The 18,829-nt window shown below is 41.5% G+C and overlaps 1 protein-coding gene across 1 annotated transcript; it reads right to left on the minus strand.

Annotated features, from left to right (window-relative positions):
* Positions 1-1,825: 1,825 nt before the first annotated feature.
* SUMO1 (small ubiquitin like modifier 1) lies at positions 1,826-16,583 on the minus strand. The gene is made up of 5 exons (XM_073306442.1): positions 16,293-16,583; positions 9,913-9,987; positions 8,194-8,271; positions 3,556-3,627; positions 1,826-2,682 (listed from the first exon to the last, which is right to left on the minus strand). The coding sequence occupies exons 1-5, from the start codon at positions 16,302-16,304 to the stop codon at positions 2,614-2,616; spliced, it is 306 nt and encodes a 101-aa protein (XP_073162543.1). The 5' UTR covers positions 16,305-16,583; the 3' UTR covers positions 1,826-2,613.
* Positions 16,584-18,829: the final 2,246 nt, after the last annotated feature.

Raw genomic sequence — 18,829 nt, forward strand, 5'->3', positions numbered from 1 at the left:
GTGTAACAGATTGTTTAGCACAGATAAGCCTGGAAGCTTTAATTTGTAACTTTGCTAGATACTACAAATCATAGAGAAAAGAGACACTGGAACAGTATCTAGCATCTTTCTACATGAAGCCAGGGTTTAGTTTCCAAGATTTGTCTTGGGGAGGAGGGTGAGAAAGATGATAGCGTACACTCCCCTAAATCTTCCCAACAGTACAGCTCCACTGATGGTCACAGTGGGAGAGGAATATTAACTATAGGTTATCTAACTGCTCACAGCAAGTCCAGATAAAACATGGTTGCCCAACAGCATCATATGTATGCAGCTGAAGGAAGAGCAAACTCCCAGTGGGAAATTTTAGGGAAAAAAAGTTTAGTATAGAAAAGACCTCACCATTTCATCTTCACTGGAGTGAGCTAGAGAAGGCCATGTGCAGCAAGCTCTCCACCCAACTAAGACTCTCTAGTAGTCTCAAAAGAGGGTTTTATGCAGTCCCTCCTCACTTCAGGAGTTAATGTAAATCAGGATATAAAATGTAGATTGGGAGGAAAAAGGTCCAGTGGTTAGGATGCTAGTCTAGAAGTCAACTGATCTGGATACGATTCCCAGCTGTGCTACAGTCTCTCTCTGCCTCAGTTAATCCCCTGTGAAGCAGGAATAGTGGTCATTTCCTACCACATAGAGATGTTGTGAGGATGCATTTATTAGAAAGCTGGAGAGGTGCTCACATACTGCTCTTACAGAGGCACGTAAGTACCTAAGATATAGCTAAAGCACACAGAGAACATCTCAAGGAAACAGTATTTTGCTTCACCATATGTTATATTGGTGATTTGTTCTTTTGAAGGTTATTCTTCTTCTGGAAATCATTTGGTTAAACATAACACTTAAAAAATTCCATATTCTCTGACTTTGTTAAAGCAAAATTTTAATATTTTAAAAGAATTGTTTAGTGCAGCTAGGAGTACAAAAGAAGTGTACTACTAGATGGGAAAAGGGACACAAACCACAAGCATGAAAGGAAATGCATTTATAACTGTACAGTGAGCTCCATAAAAAACCCTCAAAACCCATCTGTGAAAGTATAAAACATATTTTAGCAAAATGACAATGTGAATTGAGTTTTCATGAAAAGTGCTCGATGTAAAAACCTGCAAACTCAAGTCCTTTTTATTTGCACGTCACATGTAGCAGAGGCAAAGCAATGCATTTTTCTACACCGTCCTGCCAATCCACCTCTACCTGAGCTGTAAGACCCATTTAAGTGTGACCCATTCATAATTGTGTGATGCTCTGTTGAGATGGCCCAGGCAGGTACCCACAATGGTGGTACCTCTTGAGATGTGGATACCTGGTTAGGAATTGCAATGAGCCTGTAACTCATTTTAGATAGGACACCATTCACCCATCAGATGGTAATTACTTTGGGGCACTACTGACCCAGACCATTTGTGACACAGTGATCTAGCGGGAAAAGGTTAACTTTTTGGGGTTTGGCTTTTTTGAAAACCTATTTCCTTCCAACTCTCCCTTCCAAGTTACAGGTTTCAATCTAACCTTTAGTTTTAGAATCGAAACTGAAGCTCCAAGTACATATTTTCATCATCTAACAGGTACCAGAAACAGTTAATAGCTTCAAGAGAAAGAAATGCACATTACTATTACCAAAACAAAAAAATCAATGAGTATTCAATACTTGGAGTAAGAAGGGAACAACAGAATTCTAGTTTACAGTGTATATTTTAAGAGAGTAATATTTGCTGGCTCTGATCAATATTTACTAAATAAGCACATCTCTTGCTCTTTCATCTCCAAATATTTGAAAAGAAAATACAAATTGTTAATGTTTATAAAATCGTTTTTCTTGTTTATTTTAATGAAGCTGGTACAGACAACGTCCATTCAAAACCCATGTCCCAGGCCAAAAGGTACAAACAAGAATGTCAGAATACTACAAGTGTCTGCTGCGTACATTCTTGCATGAATATTTGTGTATTAATTGCTATATGAAAGAACTTTTCTGGGCTCTTCTGCCAAAATTTAAGAATAGACAGGGTTTTCAATTTTATGTCTTCTGTGAAGTCATCTCTGGAAGAAAGTACAGATCTTTTTCATTTCCAACTGGACAGTCTTCTTTCCCAGGTCCCCAGCACAATTTAAGGAAAACAGCTCTCAATTATGGACACACAATTTCTCCATTGTTTAGTTCTCTGAAAAACTTCATCTCCCACTGAAAGTTATAGTCCAGGAGTGAAACAGTCACACATCAAAACTTCAGGGCTGATTTGGAAGTCATTAGGAACACTTGCCCACCTGGCAGATCTTACAACCTTCGTGCCTGAAAGGCACGATCCTAGCGAACATACAAATGCATGTGTGTACATGTAATTTTAAAGGGGTGGGGGAAAAGGAGCAGGGCTGCAGCTGGATCACAAGAGTTCAGCACAATGAAAACAGAAATTATAGTGTATAATGAGCACGAGAATTCAAGATACCAGATGTTTGAAAATAAGTTCCCAGAGATGGGGTGCCAGTTTCAGTTCAGTGTTGAACGCCACATTACAAAAGAACTATTATTTAAAAATAAAAAAGGATTAAGGGGAAAGAAAAAACAAACAGAAGGATCTAAACTGTAGAGTGACCCCCTGTCTGTTCCTGATAAACTTCAATCACATCTTCCTCCTCCATCCCCAGCTGTGAGAACAGGGAAGAAAAAAAACAAAAACAAAAAAAAAACAAACACACAAAATTGTTACAAATCAGATGTTTTGAATGCACAGCAGCTCCTGGACAAGCAAGGGAGCTAAAAGGTTTTCTTCCTCTCCCCAGCCATATTTCCTCAAAAGGACAAAGTGGTGGAAAAATAATCCTCTGTCACTGCCTTATTAGCCAACACTAATAATTTTATTTAGACTGCTCCCCCACCCCCCAAGTCACTTGTTTCATCTTTGCAGGACATCTACTTCAGAACTGGCAATATTCTGTAGGGAGTCCAAATCCTTTTCCAGATCCCAAAAAATCATTGGCTATTTTTTTTTAAAGTCTCTAACTTTATTCTTGTGCAGCTGTTGCACGATTGTCATGCAATTGTGTACCAATGGCATAATGACTGCAAATTATAGATCGTTTAGCTTACTTGGTTATAACAAAGGACTTTCACTTCAGAAACTACAACTGATATCTAAAAGTTTTCAAGTTCGTTTTCCATTCTCTAGACAGCTGAAAGTTTAAGACCAAAAGATGATTACATCAATACTGCATAACTCACATCCTGAGTCCAAAAGGTCAGTCTTTATAACTTCTGCAATACCAGGAATAAATTTATGCAACAATTAAGTATAATCCTGATATGGATAGTAAACAGAAAACAAGCTACTCGTGTTTTCCTACGTCTCTCTGGTAAAGATGAGTACATATACTTGTATTAAAAAACATTTTCAAGCAAATAATGGAAGTTTTGGCTGAACAGTGAAATCCCTAACATGCGAAGCACAGTCTACTTCTTTAGTTGTCCCATGGTGCATTGTTTAAGCTGCCACTTGCCTTCTATTAAGGAAAGAAACTCACCTCTTTGGGGGTATGATTATCAGTAATTCTCTGACCCTCGAAGAGGAACCTGAGTGAATTCATTGGAACTCCCTAAAAACAAGCCACAGAAATGTTTAGTAAAGCACATGTAAGCTTTTAAAAATTGATACACAAATAATATTACATTTTCAATATAAGCAAAGAATTTGAAAACTGAAGATTGGGTACTAGCAACTGATGTGCAAGCATCTAAGCTGTGTGTATTTTATTACGCACCTAGTGCACTAAAATAGTTAAGCGAATGTTAACATTAAAGTACAATTTTATTCTGCAAGCGGACTGTAGTTGTGTATTTGTTGTCAACCACCACCACATGAAGTCTGTCCAGTTTACAAGAAAAGAGGTTTTTTTGACTCCTCTCCACCCTGCAAACTCTACCTAGTATTAAAAGTCAAGCTGGGTTCTTTCTGACCTGCAAATCAACAGGAATAAGATTTTTGTTCTCAGAAATTGGGTAGTGTTTCTGTCAATGCTGTGTATTCCAGCACCCCCTTTCCCAACACTCCCACACCCAGCATCACCACAAACTGACCAGACTCCTTCCCCACTATCCTTTCTGCACAAGTTGGAGGGGCAGGGGAATCACTCATGTCTAGAAAAAGGGGTGCTGGAAGGCTGGCATCTCCAATGGGGATGAGAAAATAGTGATGCTTTGTCTGTGGTGTATGGTGGTTGTGCTAGTGGTTAGGTATGTGTCTGAGGGGAGAAAGAGGGTATGAATAGTTAGACACCTTAACTTTTCTTTTCCTGGTTTTGTGGATTTGGGTTAGGTATGTGTGTGGGCCAGCTTTAACTGAAACACAACACAGTGGTTTTGTGTATTAATTTCCTAGGTTTTTTCCAGATTGAAAAGGGATCTCTGACACAGCAATGGCTGACTTAATTAAGAACAGGATTTTTGTGAAAGAGTCCAGCTGGCTCAGGAGTTTTGCCAAAGGCTTTCACAGAAGACCTATCCAGCCATGCTTCACAAAGATGTGTTTCATAGCCACTGCTTTGCCAAAGGTCTTCATCTACTACACAACATAAATGTTGCTTGTACTAGAAAAACCTGCTCTTCTTCCATTTGGACCATTTTGGGTCATAAGTGGGGGCATGTGACAATAGGCAATGTACTGCTCCCCTAAAGTAGGGCTGGTCAAAACTAGATTTTCCTTTTCAACAGCTAACCATTGCTCAAAAGCATTCAGTAATGACAAAGAATACTAAAAGCCTAAGAAGAGATCTCCAATACAATAGCTCCATGCACAAAGACCTTGATATTTGTCAGAAGCCGTTGATTTGTCAAAGGTGCTATATTCTTTGTGAAACTATTCCACGGGTTCAAGAGCGCCACTCCTGAACCAGCTGAATGGTCTCAGACCAGGATCTCCATGAATTGTTCCACCAGTTCAGTGGGAGAACTTCTAACCCAGCTGACTGGGTTCAAAAAGAACAGACTCCTCAACACTCATTGCTTTGTTGAAGATCTTGTTTTTCATTAAACTGTTCAACTTTACTCCTGAACCAACTGAACAGCTTCACCAAGATCCAGTCTTCTACAAAGTGACAAATGTCCTTTGTCAAAGATCTTCTCTGACTCCCCAAACACACTCTTGGATTAGCAAAATTCATTCCCGATGCTAGCCACAATTATGGATGCAAGGAAGTTACTGGGGGCATACATTAGAAAGCAGTGTTGTATTCTTTCCTGAACCATTCAAAAAGGCTTTTGCACCCCATGTTGAAGAACGGAAGTAGCTGACATAAATCAAGTTATTCATCTGCTAACTGCAGCAAACATGGAATCAGTTATGGTGAATAATACTAATACTTAAAAAGAAAAAAGAAAAAGAATTACATGACTCCAAAGAGACCTCAAACACTCACAATGTATGTATTTTTGACATTCCATAGTTCAGAGTTAAGCTAGAAAAAGTTAAAAACCAAAACACACGCAATAACCAAGAGACAGAATAAGAACTTTTAAATGCCAATTTAAAGTGATTAGAATTCAGTCTAACAAACAGATATATTTGATAATCTGCTCAAAAATTTGGGCCAGATGTACTGTATCTTTCATACAATACAGGTTCAACTCCCACTTCAAGTGCAAAATAAGACCCAATCTTAATTGTGCAGTTAATACTACTGGTCTCTAAATATGCCAGTATAGCAACACCAGATAACGAAACCCATACTCATCTTGTTTTATGCCATCAGCAAAAGGTAAGTAGCTCGAGGTTATTAAATCCATATTAAAATGTCTGCATACACAGCTACTGTCACTTACAGTAAGCTCTTCTAAACTAAATAACTTGCACAGAGTCATTTTTAAGATAAATTATTCTGAAGCACCCAAAGTCTGTCGTGTATTGTACCTCAAAGATAAATGGCTTGCAAGTTAACCAGGTAGGCAAATTAATAGGAAAGGAAGACCTTCTCTAGTAATCCCTCTTACAGTTGGGAAGCATTTTTATGGCCCTGGAAGAAACTACCTTAAGACTCCTCTCTCAGAAGATGATGTGACATAGAAGCATCTGCCTTTGAGCACACTTGGATAAGGAAACCTAAAATATCTCCATGGTTACTTTGTTCACCAAGTTATAGCCCAGGTAAGAAGTAAAAAAAACTTCATTCTATAGTATACACATACTACAGTGGTATCCATTCAAACTGCTATAGGATGAGTTTTTGTTTTTTAGATATACAGAGTAACCTATAGCTCTAGGTATGACTGACACACACAAAACTTGTGTTAAAAGGTTCACAGCATCAGGCCCTAAGATTTTAAGCTCATCATGGCAGCGTTCTCTCATTCATCTGAAAAAGACCCAGCATACATTCAATGAGATGTAAGCAATAAATATTAAGAATACTTTTTCTTCCTGTACGTAGCAGCAAATCTCACAATGACAAGGACACAGAAAAATGAAGACATCATATGACCAAAGAATGAAGCTTCACTACAAAGCTATCTGTTGACAAGTTTAGTTTGTCTCTATTAACACAAAAATGTTTGACCATAAGCAGTGATGGCTCAGTTGGTAGGGTGAACCTGAAGAACGCTGCTGAAGAAAGGACCACATAAAGGCCACTGCTGATCCAATAGCTAAACACAGAATAGGCAAACAAGAGAAATGTTAATTGGTAGTTTTAAGAGAAACTGATGTGGAAGATAAATCTGATCCCTTGCAGCACAAAAAATGGCCATATTGGGCAGACCAATGGTCCATCTTGCCCAGGATCTTGTCTCCCGACAGTGGCCAATGCAAGCTGATACAGAGGGAGTGAACGGAGTAGGGCAATTATTGAGCGATCCATCTGCAGTTGTCCAGTTCCAGCATGTTGAAGTCAAAGGCTTAGGGACACCCAGAGCACAGGGTTGAATCCATGACCATCTTCACTAACAGCCACTGATGTACCTATCCTCCATGAACGTATCCAATTCATATTTTAAATTTGTGACCTTCGCAACATCCCCCAGGGAACAAGTTCCACCCGTTGACTGTGTATCATATGAAGAAGTACCTCCTTTTGTTTGTTGTAAAGCTGCTGCGCATTAACTCCATCAACCTTGTTCTTGTGTTATGTGAAGGGGTAGAACACTTTCTCTCCACACCATTCATGATTTTATAGACCTCTCTCATATTCCCATTTAGTCACCTCTTTTCCAAGCTGAACAGTCCCAGTCTTTTTGACCTCTCCTCAGCTGGAAGCTGTTCCATATCCTTAATCACTTTTGTTGCCCTTCTTGGTACCTTTTCCATTTCTAATAGATCTTTTTGAGATGAGGTGACCAGAAATGCACGCAGTATTCACAGTGTGGGTGTTCTTTCCTAATAGTTTCTAACATTGTTAGCTTTTTTGACTGCCACTGCAGACTGAGTGGATGTTTTCAGAAAATCATCCACAATGACTCCAAGATCTCTTTCTTGAATGGTAAAAGCTAATTTAGACCCCATCATTTTGTATGTAACACTGTGACTACATTTTCCAGTGTGCACTACTTTGCATTTATCAACACTGAATTTCATCTGCCATTTTCTTGCCCAGTCACCCAGTTTTGTGAGATCTCTTTGCAATCTGCTTTGGACTTAACTATCTTGAGTAATTTTGTATCATTTACAACTTTGCCACCTCACTGTTTACCCCTTCTACCAAATCGTTAATGCAATGAATTTAGTAGTCACACATTGTCAATTTATTACCATATTAACAATATTGGCAGTTGTAAGTCTAATTCTGCTTCCATACAACAGTGAAAGTATTCCACAATTCTAAGTGCATTTCACTTTGAGCTGTAAGAGGTAAAGCGTCTTTTACAGTACCCATAAGAAAACGCATGAGCATATTAAAAAAGGGAGCATTTGCTTTTAACAGATACCTTGTAATTTCAACCAATAATTTGAACACATTATAACAGGACAGGGTCCACATCATGCTGTCCAGCATAAATGCTAATGACTGTCAAACTTAATTAGGAGGTCCATAGTTCTGTGGTTGTTGGGTCTATCCCTCCGGTGAATAGAGATTTGACATGAGTTCACCTGTCCAAGCAGATCCCTTTACTTGGGGAAGGGAGGAAAGAGAGGTTAAAGTGCTTTTTCAATAGGACAGTGCCACTGTTTCACAAACCTGTCTTTGACAGTATGATTCTTTGAGTTTCTTGAGATGTGTCGTCATTTTCACCTTGAAGTGAATTTCACTGCTGTCCTAAGAACAGAATAGGAAGAAGTTACCCCTCTTTGTAATAACTATTTGTTTTGTTTGAAGCAGGTTTTAATTTTTACACTTATTACAAAATGTACCCAACACCAGCTTTACTGGACAGCTGGACCATCAATCAATGTGCATACAGTAATGCTTGATAAGTTATCCTACTAGAGATTCATATTACAACACATTAATCAGAACTCACCATTCACTTCCATGGGGAGTTCTGCTCAAAAATAGATGGTATGATATGGCTTATGGTTTGCTAAAGACATTCTGAATTTAAAAAAAAAAAATTAATAATAGTCTGTGTCTCCATCTTTATCCTCCAATCTGCCTAATAAAAATATCATCATACACAGCAGATCTCTGGTCTCAAGTTCCAGAAGAGGCAAGTTAAGCTCACAATTCAAAATTCATAATAAAACCCTGCTCATTTAGAGAGTATCTACCACTGTAGACATGCTGTCTCAGCAATACAACAGTAAGTTAATGAGCTGTCCTTGTCCTACAAAAAGATACATTACTGCAAGAGGTGACAAAATGATTACAAATGCAAGTGTTTGAAATATGTTCTGTGTCACTGGACCACATTCAGCCCTTATCTAAGAGTAGGTCGACACTACCCGCCCGATCGGTGGGTAGCAATCAATATATCAGGGGTCAATTTATTGCATCTACTCTAGACGCGATAAATCGATCCCAGAGCGCTCTCCCGTCGACTCCGGAACTCCAGCACCAGGAGAGGCGCAAGTGGAGTCAACGGGGGAGTGGCGGCAGTTGACTCACCGCCATGAAGACGCCGTGGTAAGTCAATCTACGTAGGTCAACTTCAGCTACGCTATTCCCATAGCTGAAGTTGCATACCTTACAGACTCCCCCCCCTTAGTGTAGACCAGGGCTAAGTAATTACAATTTCTACTGAAGCTAATTGGAGTTGCACCGTCTTATGCCTCCACTGAATTTGGTCCCCAGATTCCAACCAGCACCAAATTGCCAGGCTAATAAAGTCTTAAAATTCCTAATATTAAAAGAGTTCAAGTGAACCAGTAGCTCCCGCAGTACCCTGGTTCTATGCAGAATTACTTCAGTTCATGAAGGCCTTGAAGTTCTCATTCCCTCCTATACTGAAAATTACAGCCTTTATCTCTAAAGAGAAGTTGCTGGCTAGAGTCTGAATTGGCCTCACCTCCCACAAACAGTTAAGTAAACAACCAATGGCACCTTCACCCCATTCCTGTCCAGGAGGAAAGATGGTCTTTTGCTTAATGCTAGCCTGAATCCCTGTCCATCTAAAATCAGCTGCTACAGACTTCCTGTATGACCTCAGGCAAGTCACTTAATCTCTCTGTTCATCAATCCCTCATCTGTAACACAGGGATACTACTACTCCCTTCACTCACACAGGAGTTGCAAGGATAAAATTAATTAATGTTTGAGACACCTAGAGCTATACTGAGAACCACCATAGGCAACTGGTAAGTAGGAGGGTAATTTGGGGGGAAAACTCCAGATCAAAGAATTGTAGGGTACCAGAATTTAGCTGTTCATATGTGTAATTAAGAGAGATGATCCATCTGCAGGCTATACATGGACAACTATGAAATATCTGCCAGTAACTGATTATGTAAAAGAACTCACCTGCCCAATGACTTTGAGTTTAATGTATTCTCCCTCTTTCTTATCTCCCAAGTCCTCAGCTGAAGGTTTTGCTTCCTGAAAGAAAAACATTCCACAGGGATATTGATAAATCCTACTTATTAACTACTTTCATTAGACAGTACGCTAACTTCTCTCTTATTACAATGAATCAGCACTACACCAGTGATTAACAGTAGCAGCTAAGAAAGAGGAACAGAGAAGAGAATGGATGAATTAGAAGACATTAAAACAAAGAATGCAATTTTACACCAGTTTAACTCCATTGAAATAAGCTCAAAAAGAGAAACATGGAGAAAGCAGTAATAGATCTTTCTCTGTCTCATATGCTAAAACAGAGGCAGAAGTAAACAGATTTTGTTGCATGTATAGCATCAGTGTGTAAAGATGCATCACAAGTCACTACCACTTTCAAAGAATGAGCAGAGCCCTCACTCCCATGTGTAAACAGTATCCCCAATTAATAGCTTGTGTCATGGTATGTTTGTTATAAATAAGGCTGTGAGTTTGTCACGGATGCCACAGATTCTGTGACTTTTAGTGACCTCCGTGACCTCTGCAGCAGCCCGTGCACCTGGTTCAAGGGCAGCTCAGGCAGCCCCTGCGCCAGGCCACTGCTGGGGCAGTCCCTTGGCCCCTGGCCCCCCCCCCCACACCCCAGCAGCAGAGTTTGGGTGTGGGAGGGGGTACGGGCACTGGACAGGGTGGCGCTTATCTGGGGGTCTCCCCGGAAGTGGCGACATCCCCTTCACTCAGCTGCTAGGTGGAGGCGTGGCCAGGCAGCTCTGAACCGTTTTGTACATTTTGATGGATGTGCTGTATTATGGCACTGAACAAGGTTACACCTACACCTTTAGTCACTGCATAAATTCAAGCAGTTGCTGGATAGAGAAATCTTTAAAAAAAGTGTTCAGAGAGGAGGATCTCACCAAACTACAAGTCACGTTTCAATCACCTTTCTTCAGCATGCTGTTGCCCAGCAAGATGGACAAGATCAAAGCTTTTATAGCTCCCCAGTGCCAGAATTCCTTCTTGGCGATAAAGACTTCCACCCTCCCTGCCATTTTCCCCCTCACTATCCTGCCATATTAACAGGCCTCAACCCAAATCTCAAGGCACTACTTGTAGGAGTGAGAGGATAGTTTGGATCACACTCTCGGCTAGAAAAGGACCAAAAGACAGACATTTTCTGGAGACCTAGATCATGGACCTCTTTCACCTAATGGCCAATCACTCTCCTGTAATTACAGAAAGGGTTTGCGGAAAGAACATTTTTAGCATTTACACACTGGACAGAATAATCCTCCAAAAGAGGAGAGAGACTAATCTCTACACACCCACTGAAGTATAACATAACTTCATGCTAATTAGTCATTTGCTTTGCTAACATATGAGAAACCCATCACTACAAAGGGTATTTAAATTCTAAGTGTATGCAGTCACCATCTCTGTTCACTATGCAAAAGAACCAATTTGCAAGCCAGCCTGCTGTCATAATAAGAGAGGACTTCACTACCATGCAGAGGATTCAAATCAACTCTTGTCAATGTTCTATCTATCTAGCTCTCCTCACCAGAGTTTCTGAGCTCTTGTGTGGGGTATCACAGAGTTCATACTCTTGAGTCTAAAGCAGAGCATCACTACCATGACAGCCCTCCTTGGTTGATATGAGTGGAAAGCAGTGATCCATAGGAGGCTTGATTCCGCTCCAGGAAACTGAGGCAGTGCACGCCAAATGCAATGAGAAAGGGAGACAGTAGGAAGACAAAAAGGGAATTAGTGGGATCAAAATATCAGTATGTCACAAAGATGCAAGATTAAAGCCTCAGGTAACCCCACTATACACCAAACTGGAGCAAAAGCAGAGATGGAATTTTTTTTTGGGGGGGGGGGGGGGGAGAGAAGGGGGACTGAAATGGGTTAGAGTCAAGAATGGCATTGCCAACAACTGAAGTTTAAAAAGTAAAATCCCAGTAATCTGGAGCCAAACAAGGGCAGGCAAAACTGAAAGAGCATTTTTTCCCCTACTGCAGGTTTAAGGGGGAAAAAATGGGTGGATGGGAAAGCCACCAGAAGAAATTAAAGAGCAAATGCACAGTTAGGTAGACTTGATGGCAACTAAGTTACAATCACTCATTTGTAAATTAAACATTTCACAAAACAGTTCATGTGCAAGTCCCTACCACTTAACATGCAGTTAAAAGACTGGTATTCACGATCATACTAGGAAAAGAAAGTTTTCTACTTAGCGGTCAAAATAAAAATGTTGAATAAAACCACTTCTGAATCAGATTCTGACTTTTCATTCGGGACATAAAAAGTTCCTATAGCCACTGTTTTACAGAAAGGGTTCCTAAGCAGCATAAAAAATGTTCTCTAATACCTACCTCATACTTATGTCATGAGGTTTAATTAATTAGTGCTTGTAAAACACTTTGAAGTCCTTGGACAAAAGGTGCTGAGAGGGCCAAGTATTTATTATTGCAACTAACGGAACCACAAAACAAAACACTTCAAATGCTGCATTGTAATTTTCTTAAACAATAAATTAGTTATTTTTTTATAGATTTTGACCTTCAATTTTCAAGAACATAATATGCAATAAGATTTTAGAATCATGATTATAAGATGATTAGTACACACACCACCAGTGCTGACATTTAGCAAACAAGTGGTGTTAATTTATGTATTCTGCCTATACTCCTAACAGTTAGCAATATTTTAGCTAAAAGAAATGCTACATGAAGCCAATATTATGCCGATTCATTCTTCTATATTTAATTAGAAGTTAAATTTGCTTTATTAGATTCTACAATTTCCCTCTTTATTAAACCAATCTACACACCTACCCCTCCTGTGACTCTGTCTGTTCCCCATATTCTGGGATTGTTACCTAGGACCCACAAGCTTTTTGTATCCCCCATCCCATTTTGTTCCCCCCTTTATTATCAGTAACATGATCTTTTATCTCATTCTAATGAAAACTAAACTGATTATATCCCACTTTGGGAATGGGCGACAGGGGATGAATCAACTGATAATTACCTGTTCTGTTCATTCCCTCTGGGGCACCTCGCATTTGCCATTGTCCGAAGACAGGATACTGCGCTAGATGGACAGTATGACCCAGTATGGCTGTTCTTATGTTCACTGTTTAAATTAAGACAGCTATAATTGCCATTATTAACAAATGATTACATCCCTGGAGGACAATATCCTCTGAAACAACTACTTCCAGCACAAGATAGGAGAAAAAGAATCCGTAGTTTTTCCATGCAACATGGCTAACTCCAAGAAAAATTATTTGCATGGAAAGATGAGCACTAATATCACCTTAGAGCCCATTCCCACTATCATTTATGCATGTTTAACTCCAGTCAACTATTCATTGACTTCAATGAAACTAACTGTGGAAGTAAAAGTTAAGCGCATTTACATGTTTGTCCCACTGTAAGGCCGTTATCTTCAAGAGTTTACATGCATGCTACACTTTATGGGTCGCAAGAGCTCCCACTCAAGTCAACAAGACTACTCAAAGTGCATAAAGTTAAGCATATGCATAAATCTTTGCAGATTTGAGGCATAACAAAGGATTACTTATTGAAGGCTGCTTTTTGTAAGAGACTTGTGGCCTAATTCAACATAAGAATGGCCATAATGGGTTAGACCAATGGTCCATCTAGCACAGTATCCCATCTTCCAACAGTGGCCAATGCCAGATGCTACAGAGGGAATGAACAAAACAGGGCAATCATGGAGCAATTCATCCCATTGTATAGTCCCAGCATCTGGCAGTCAGAGGATTAGGGACGCCCACACCATGGGGTTGCATCCTGACCATCTTGGCTAACACCCAGTGATGGACCTATCCTCCATGAATTTATCTAATTGTTTTTTGAACCCAGTTATACTTCTGGCCTTTGCTACATCCCCTGGCCACAAGTTCCCCAGGTTGACTGTGCATTATGTGTTGTTCGTTTTAAACCTGCTGCCTATTAATATCATTGGGTGACCCCTGGTTCTTGTGTTATGGGAAAGGGTAAATAATGCTTCGCTATCCATTTTCTCCACACCATTCAGGATTTTATAGACCTCTGTCATACTCCTCCTTAGTCATCTCTGTTCCAAGATGAACAATCCCCAGGCTTTTTAATCTTTCCTGATATGGAAGCTGTTCTACATCCCCAGCTATTTTTGTTACCCTTCTTGGTACCTTTTCCAATTCTAATATAACTTTTTTGAGATGGGGTGACCAGAACTGCACGCAGTATTCACAGTGTAAGTGTACCATGGATTTATATTGTGGGATTATGACATTTACGGCTTTATTATCTATGCTTTCCTAATGGTTCCTAACATTGTTAGCTTTTTTGACTGCTGCTACACATTCAACAGATGTTTTCAGAGAACTATCCACAATGACTTCAAGATCTCTTTCTTGAGTGATAACAGTTAATTTAGACCCCATCATTTTATAGGTATTGTTGGGATTATATTTTCCAATGTGCATTACTTTGCATTTATCAACACTGAATTTTGTGTGTCATTTTCTTGCCCAATCACCCAGTTTCATGAGATCCCTTTGTAACTCGTCACAGTCTGCTTCGGACTGAACTATCATGAGTAATTTTAGATCATCTGCAAACTTTGCCATTGCAGTGTTAACCCCTTTCCCCAGGTCATTTATGAATATGTTGAACAGCACTGGTATCAGTACAGATCCTTGGACAACCATGCTATGTACTTCTCTCCCTTCTGAAACAGACCATTTATTCCTCCCGTTTGTTTCCTGTCTTACAACAAGTTACTGATCCATGAGAGGACATTCCCTCTTATCCCATGACTGCCATTCTGAACAGATTTAGTTGGAATCTGATTATTTGATGGAACCCTGTCACCTCATTAATCAACTTCTCCCTATCTCTATTACTAGTATCACATTAGATTCAAATGGAAAGACTTCTCAGAAAAAGGGCTTTATACTGCAAATTTGAATAGTTCTTACCCAGACAAGTAGTTCCATTTATGACAACAGCACTACTTACATCAATAAGGGCAATTATGTGAGCAAAGGTCTGCAGGATCTGGTCCAAAGTTTCCTCTCCCCCTCCTCCATTTATGCTGCTAGTTTACTTTCTGCATTTTACTTAAGCCTGGTCTTGTTGTGGGCCTTATTCTGATGACAGCCATCAGTTGTCAGACACCTGCAGAGCTCAAATAGTGTAAAGCCTTAGCAGCAACAGGCAATGCCATTATTTGCACTAGTTAAGTCTACTTCTGCTTGAACTTCGGGTAAAGTCCACCAGTGTAAATAGTGATTTTTCCTGTCCACACTAGGGATTTCTTACACCTTAACTACATTAACAGCTGAAATGGGGTTCAAACTGGGGATATGTCATGGCCTAAATTTCACATTCTCTTCTGGCCAGTTTTGCTTCCTGATTCTCATATACCAACAGTGCTCCGCTTCCCAACACTATAGAAGCATTTTAGAGCATTTCCATTTTTTTTTAAATACCACACATTGCTACTAAAATTAGGTTTCAAAAAACTGCTATGAAAAATCCACATTTTTCACGCCAATACTAGTTGAGAGTGTCATCTAAAGACAGAATACATACACACACAAACCACACACACTACAATTTAATGAACATCATTAATAGTTCCTGAACAAATCTTGGGAATGAAATAAGGTAGCCAGGATACGATTAGAATTAGGAGCACTAAACACAAATCACAACAACTCCCCAGCGTGAGTACAGGCCTAACAGGAAAGAAGCTTAAATCCTGGCTGTAGCTATCAGCCCTCATCTCCTGCTGTCAGATCCGAGCCAGGCTGCAAACTCTGGGGCTGCCTCTCCCTCCTCCGGCCCCGAGCAGGGGGCGGGGGCCCTGGGGCAGGCCAGGACCGGGGGCACCAGCGACTGACCCCCGTAAAGCAGACCAAGGAAGGCTTCCATTGTATGACCTGGGCCTAGGCAGGGTGGGAGGCCGGGTCAAGCAGTCACGGGAGGGGACCCCGCAGCCCCCCCTGGAGAGGGAGCAGGAGAGTGGGCGGGCATCGCGAAGTGGGGGGAAAGGGGAGCCGCTCTCCGGGCCCTTCTCCCGGGGGGTGCCAGGCGGAGCCCCGCTGAGGAGGCGCAGGGTAGGGGGGGCTGCGCCCGGGCACTGGACGGGGCCAACCCCCGCCGCTCAAGGGCCTGCAGGGCCCCCTACCCCGGCGCCGCTCGCCCCCTCCCTCCAGTCTCCATTAAGGGCTATGGAGAAGCGGCGGGGAGGCCGCCGGGCCGGCTCCAGAGCCTCGCTCCCTCCGCCGCGGGCCCCTCAGCCCGGCCAGCCGGCCGCGGGAGGGCCCTTACCTGGTCAGACATGGCTTTGCCCGTGGTCTCCGGCGCCAGCCCCGCTCGGTCGCTAGGCTCCTTTCTCTGCCCCTCGGCAGCACAACACAGGCCAGGCGGGCGGGATTTCCTGTGCGCTGAGCTCACTTCCCGCCCGGCGCGGCAGCCTCCCTCCCTCCGCCCGTCCTCCCCGGGGCAGCCCTGCGGGGAGCCGGCGGCGGCTGCAGCAGCGGCGGGGCGCTGTGGCGCTCTGCCCCCAGCCGGGCGGACAGTGGTTTCTGGCCTTGCCAGCCGTGCCGGGTGTTTCCGCCCAGAGCCAAGTTCAGTGTCGGGAAACTGAACCCACAGCCCCGCGGCCGGGCCTCGGAGCGCGGCTGCAGGCACCAGGGGGGTACCGCACCCATCTCCCCGCTAGCCTCTGTAGCGCCAGCTCCAAGGTGGAACACAGGCTCCAAATTCGCACCCCATTCACCACAGGGCCATCAAAGGCCCTGGGCCCACGAAGAGGCAGGTCAGGCCTACACTACAAAGTTCGGTCAAAAGTTGCCTTAGGTGAACCTGTACCTGCACCTGTGTGCAGGCAAGTTGGTCTCTTGCTGACCTGTGCCTCCTGTTACAGCAAGGCAGCAATACCATCCCCTGAAGGATTTAGAACCAGGCATAGCTGTACTCAGGGGAGCAGCAGCCCCATCTTGGCATAAATACGTACAGGATGAAGGCCTAAATCCCTACAGCTACATCCTATCAAGGCCCAGGGGGCAGAAGAGCCCTGCACAGATCAAAAATGTGTATCCACATCTGATCCACAAATATATTCAGCACATATCAAGAAGATATCTGCAGATTTGCAGGGTTCCAGGGTGCAGCCCAAAGTGCTCTGATACACTCACTAGCTTACATCAAACTTCTTGCAGGACATCATTTCCAGGCTGTTTCTCTCAAAATGACTTGGTTTATAATAAATGTGGCACGCTGTATATAAAGACATATTAAAAAAAACCAAAAACCTCTTGCTGCTTATTTCCCACTAGAATGTGGTGTTCATCTGTTTTACATGACAATTGAGCTCTATGAAATGGTCACTAAGATGATTAATTTAACCAAAAGAACAGAATAGCAGGAACAGAAGAACTCGAACGCCAAGATCAGGACAGACAAGACAGTTGTCTCTAAATAGGTTGTTTTTCATAGCTCCTCAATAATTAACATAGGAATTGCCATAACAGATGACAGGAGATCCCTCTAGTCTTGTATTCTTGGCAGCCAATGCCAGCTGCTTCAGAGCCAGGTGCAAGAAGCAAGCAACAGCTGAATAAAGTTGTATAGTTGTCCCAACCACTAGATTGAAGATCACATGACTCTGCTGTTTAAAAAAAAACATTTTATTGAACATTCTTTCATTATGCTCGCTAAAATTTTAGCATATATACTTGGCAATGGGCTTTTAAAAAACTTTTGTCAGGTAACAGTAGGTTTGGTATACAAGTGTAGGGGAAAAAAAAGATACAATGCTATGTAAATAACAGAACTGGTCTACATTGCACCAGTGCAAACCTTGTATGTAGACATGTTGAGCCACTGCAATGCAAGCCCTGGTTTGCATCAGTGCAGCACAGCCATGGTAGAGGTATGCATCAGTAGTGACAGTGGTGAAAATTCTTCTAATGTAGACTGACCTACAGTATTGGTGGGTTGGACTGCAATACTTACTAGTATTCTTTTATGCCAGATATTTAAAAAAAAATGAAAGTAGTACTCCTGTTCCATTTTGTCTTCTGAACATGCTCACTGTGGAGAAGACTATATTGGTAAATATATATTTTGCTTTAAGTACTAACTACATGTAAAAATACATGTAATAAGAACTGACTGGCAAGGGGTAGTGGAAGTACTTCTTCAGATAAATTGGATACAAATCACTGGAATTTGGTCCCACTGAAAGACGAGAATCCTACTTGAACTCCCTTACCTAGCCAGGCTTTTAACTTGATTGAAACAGCTATCTATTGAATAGGGAAATCACACTTCCCAGGAACATCAGTTCTGATAACAAGGGCCTGGATTCATCCTGCCCCTTCTATAGTCCTTTATCCTCATGCAAAACCCTACCAACTCTGAGTGGTAGTCTTTTACACTCACTTTGCACAAGTACAAATGAACAGACAAGGCGAAGAACAACAGAGAATCTGACTCTAAATCTACATTGCTGTATTTCATAATCAACTGATTTCTACTTGAAACAACGCCGCATCAAGGAGCAGACTTGCATCAACCAATTGGGGGGTGCATTACTACAATTCTGAGAAACTGTTTATATGACAATTCATGGAATAAAATCAATGGAGAAGGAATTAATATTTAGTTGTGGCATTAAAAGACTAGAAGAGTCTGAAAGAAACAAAAGTTCAACATGGCTCCATGTACACAACTACAAAAATGCATTTTCTTCCTTATTAGAAAAGCTTTCTTGGACTGCAAAGCCAAAAGCAGCAATCCAACATCAGGAGAGCTAAAGTCAAAAACTCATAATGAACAGAAGAGATTCTGAAAAATCTAGA

Source organism: Lepidochelys kempii, chromosome 11 (genome assembly GCF_965140265.1).
Source record: "Lepidochelys kempii isolate rLepKem1 chromosome 11, rLepKem1.hap2, whole genome shotgun sequence".
Lineage (NCBI taxonomy): Eukaryota > Metazoa > Chordata > Testudines > Cheloniidae > Lepidochelys > Lepidochelys kempii.

What these genes read in the sequence shown, in the direction of transcription:
- SUMO1 (XM_073306442.1), bottom strand. An exon ending in AATCATACTGTCAAAGACAG is followed by an intron (nt 3,628 to 8,193) that starts GTTTGTGAAACA and finishes GCTTGTTTTTAG; the next exon opens with GGAGTTCCAATGAATTCACT. An exon ending in ATAATCATACCCCCAAAGAG is followed by an intron (nt 2,683 to 3,555) that starts GTGAGTTTCTTT and finishes CTGTTCTCACAG; the next exon opens with CTGGGGATGGAGGAGGAAGA.